This window comes from Fonticula alba, assembly GCF_000388065.1.
Source record: "Fonticula alba strain ATCC 38817 unplaced genomic scaffold supercont2.1, whole genome shotgun sequence".
Lineage (NCBI taxonomy): Eukaryota > Rotosphaerida > Fonticulaceae > Fonticula > Fonticula alba.
This window is the reverse complement of record NW_009242971.1, coordinates 300,816-304,745: the sequence shown is the minus strand read 5'-3', so window position 1 is coordinate 304,745 and position 3,930 is coordinate 300,816. Positions and strand designations below refer to the sequence as shown.

Genomic DNA, 3,930 nt, shown 5'->3' with positions numbered 1-3,930 from the left:
CTCTCTCTCTTCTCTTTTGAGCAGCCGGCTGGCGTGATTACCATACACCCACCCCTGCTCGACAATCCCACGCCTGCAGCTCCCTTTCTGTACCCTCTTCTCCCTCCCCCCCCCTCCCTGCATTTCCTGCCGCTCGCAAGGAGGATCGGATCCTCGCCTGCCGGCACCTGGCGCCGTCCCCATTCGCCCACCGCATTCCCCTCTCTGCGCGCTCTCGCCGGTGTTGTCCTTGCGTCCCGCTCGTCTCTCGCGTCGCCTGCCCACCCCCTCCCGACCACCTCGGGCATGGGCCGCCCACCGTCAAATACCCACACCGGTTCCCCTCGTACACAGATGCCCATCGACAACCACGACGACCAGCTCGCTCGTGACTCGCCCCACCCCGCGCGCAACTCTTGTGTTGCATCCTCCCCGCCTCCGGCCGCCCAGCCATCCCTCCCCGCCATCCCCAACACCCCCCTGGACCACAAGGCCAATCTCTTTTTTGGTACCCTGGTGAAGCCACACCAGGCTGGGGTTGGTGGTGCCAACCCCGAGATGACCGAGGACTCCGACGATCAGCCCTCTTCGCCGGATCTCAGCGACTCTTTGCTGCAAACTCCGGCCTTCGGGACTGCCTCCTCCACTTCCTCCACTTCCTCCACTTCCACCTCTCGGATCCGACGCCTCCGCAGGGCTTCCCCCTCCCTCCCATCATCACAAGATTCCGATGGCAGCAGCCTGGTCAAGACCGAGCCCTCTGCCGATCCCTCCCCCATGAATCCCCCCTCCCCTTCTTCCGGGTCGCGGCTTGCCTCCCCGGCGGGCCCCCTTTCCCTGGGCCCGGCACACTTGTGCCCGGAGGAGGAAAAGCGCAAACGCAATAGCGAAGCGTCCGCTCGCTTCCGGGCCAAGAAGAAGCAACGCGAACAGAAGTTGGAAAAGGTGGCCCGCGAGGCCGGGGCCAAGGCCGAAGCCCTAGATGCTCGGGTGAAGACTCTTCAGGCTGAGGTGGAGTACTTGCGGGAGCTGCTCATCGCGCGTGAGCGGCATGAGGCCGCTGTGTCCCTTGCATCAGCGGCAGATCTCGCCCATGCGCCGGCTGTCAGCCCCTCCGGTATGTTGCCTGCTTCCCTTGCTCCTCGTGGCCCTCCTCCTTGCCATTGTCTGCTTCCTTTTGCCCTCCCGCGCCCTGTCTCTGGCCTGCGCTTCCTCGCTTTTGGGTTCCCTCTTCGCCCAGCCGCTCCTTCCGTCTTCTCTTTTGGCTGCTTGCCTTTGCTCCTGTTCATCCTCCCCTCTCCCTTCTTTGATTCAGGCCCCTCCTTTTGCCCTCCTCTCCCCCCCCCCCCTATTTGCCCTGGCCCCTTCCCATATCCGCCCCCATCTCACCTTACCTTCTCGCTGTCTGCTCCTCCCGCTACTCTGCCTCCTTCCGCTGCCCTCCTTGCCTTTGTGCTGTCCAAAAAAAAAAAAACCTGCACATGGCCTCCGCCGCCCCATGTGAAACAGATCTCCGCCACATCCATACTCTCCGGGATCCTCCTGTGCTACAATCCTTCCTGAATAGCCAGCTCCTGGGACATCATCCCTCTCCGCAACAGCAGCAACAGCAGCAACAGCAGCAGCAACAGCAGCAACAGCAACAAAAAACAGATGCAGCCCACCGGGCCATCGCAACAGGTCGACCATTCAACATGCCTGAGCCAATCATTGCCCCGAAGGCCAATCTGCCTGCTGCCTCCGAGAATGGGGCCGGTCGTCCATCAAATACCTCCCTGGGTATTGGCGACCGATCGCTTCTGCTTCAACAGCACCCGATGGCCTCGCTTCTGGCATCATCCACCGGGCTGCCTCCCCCAACTCCGTCCCTACCCTCGACGGGCGCGACTGTCGCGCCCCTGCCTGCCGGCAGCCTGCCCCTGGCCTTGGAGCATCTGCAACCTGGCGTGCTTGCTTCCCTTCCCTCCCAGCAACAGGCCCAGCCCCAGACACTGCAACATGTTCCCCAGGGTGCAGGGTACTTTGTCAGTGACCCGGCCGGTGACCTTCGCCGCCAATCGCAAATAGTCTCCTCGCGCTCGATGCCGGACATCGGCGACTTCCAGGTCACTTCGCAGCCGGGCCCGCGTCAGTATCCGCCCCCCCAGTCGGTCCCCTCCTCCCAACCTCAGTCAATCCCGCCCTCCCCCTCAAGCACCACTCATCTTCACATGCATATGATGCAGTCTCCCACCCAATCATTGGTCCCCCCTTCGGTCGGCGTTGGGTCGCCTCTGGCCTCACCGATGCACGCCGGCCTGCCATGCGACGTGTTTGATCGGACACCCGGCGGCGCAACCTCCCCCCAGGGTGCCCCCAATGGCGGGCCTCCACACATGGCCTTCTCCCTTGACCCAATCCATGCAGACCGGTTCCGTGGTGCGGCCTCGGCAGTCGGCTATGGTCCGGAGCTGGGAAGCTCCCCCGCCCAAACGCAAGCGCAATCGCAACCGCCACCCCCGCAGCAGCAGCCGCAGCCGCAGCCGCAGCAACGCATGTCCTTCTCGTCAGATGCCGGCCAGGTTTTGCTGTCCGCCGGCGAAGTGCGCACCTCTTCACATCATCCCTCTCTTGGAGAGTATCATGAGTCCTTGGCCTCCCTTCCTGGCCGGCGCTTCTCACAGCGTTGAGCACCACCGATACAGGCGCTTTTGCAAATGCACCCATGTGTCCGTGGGAACATGCTCTGCGCATGCATTCCCATCTCCATGCGCATGCATGTGCATTGATGCATGCTTGTATGCGTGTGTCCGCGCATGGATGTGAATGTGTACATTCATGTGCTCTTGCAAGCGTGTGTATGTGCGTCCGTGCGTGAACATCTCCACGTCTATTGTCCGGCTCCGCCTGTATGTCAGCACATGTGCTTGCTGATGTATGCGCTTATGCGTGCGTCCGTGAATTTCCCTTTACACGTGTGTCCGTCCTTCTGTCTTTGTCTTTGTCTCTGTCTTTGTGGGTGCGTGTGTGCGTGTGTGCGCGCGCATTTGCGTGTGCGCGCTGGCTCGCACATCGCTTACACATGTGCAAACATGTGTGTCTGCCTGTTTATCTACACACATGTCAGCATGTGCGCATTGAGGATGTCCTTGATGGGGGCTTTTGGACAGCAGTGTGCGCTCCTGTCCATACATCATGGCCTTGATATGATGCTCCATGAAAGCGCGCAGATCGTGCTCCCCCTGCCCCAATTTTCCCTCTCCCTCTATCCCTCCCTCTGTCTCTTTCCTTTTCCCCTCTTCCCGCCTGCTTCGACCATCTTCGGCAATCAAACAGGCGGGCACGGATATGCGCGCACTCCCACACGCACCCACACAGACAAACACACCTTGACACATCCAGAGAGCCCTCACAGGAGGCCGACGCACTTGTGCCATCACTTGCGAAAAAAAAACCCCAATAAAACACCCAATAACCCGCTCAAAGAGAGCCCTCTTTGTACCGGATCACGCCTCCCAGCGCATCAGCCTCTTCCAAGTGGCCCAGCGGGCGGCGGATCATGGTCCTGCAGGGGAGGCGGCCGAGGGGGGGCCTGGTCAAGAGGCGACCAGCGGAAGGGGAGGAAGCCCGGAGGAGGGCAGAGCCTCAAGTAACACCTTCAAGACCACATGGCATCCGGCCGGTCGGGAACGGAGTCTGGAGCTTGCCAGAACAGCGCAAAAGGGAGAAAAGCTCCATGGGATATATTTCGCAGGTAACAGGGTAAAAAGATCCCCCCCCCCCCCCCCCCCCCGGCCAGCAAGCCCCCACCCTGCACACCCACACACCACACACACAGCCCCTTTTACTGCCTCGGAGCAAGCCACAACAACAATAACAATAACAACACCACCATCACCACCAACAACAACAACAACAAATACGTTGTGAACTTCCGAAGGAGTGCGACAGAGGATGGGGCCCGGGGGGGGG

The 3,930-nt window shown here is 61.2% G+C and overlaps 1 protein-coding gene across 1 annotated transcript; it reads left to right on the top strand.

The window, feature by feature from the left end:
• On the top strand, positions 1-2,648 carry H696_00056 (hypothetical protein; the record flags this gene model as incomplete). Its single annotated transcript, XM_009493890.1, has 3 exons — positions 1-1,096; positions 1,489-2,106; positions 2,386-2,648. Exons 1-3 carry the CDS (start codon positions 286-288, stop codon positions 2,646-2,648), a joined length of 1,692 nt encoding a protein of 563 aa, XP_009492165.1. The 5' UTR covers positions 1-285.
• Between the last annotated feature and the right edge of the window lie 1,282 nt (positions 2,649-3,930).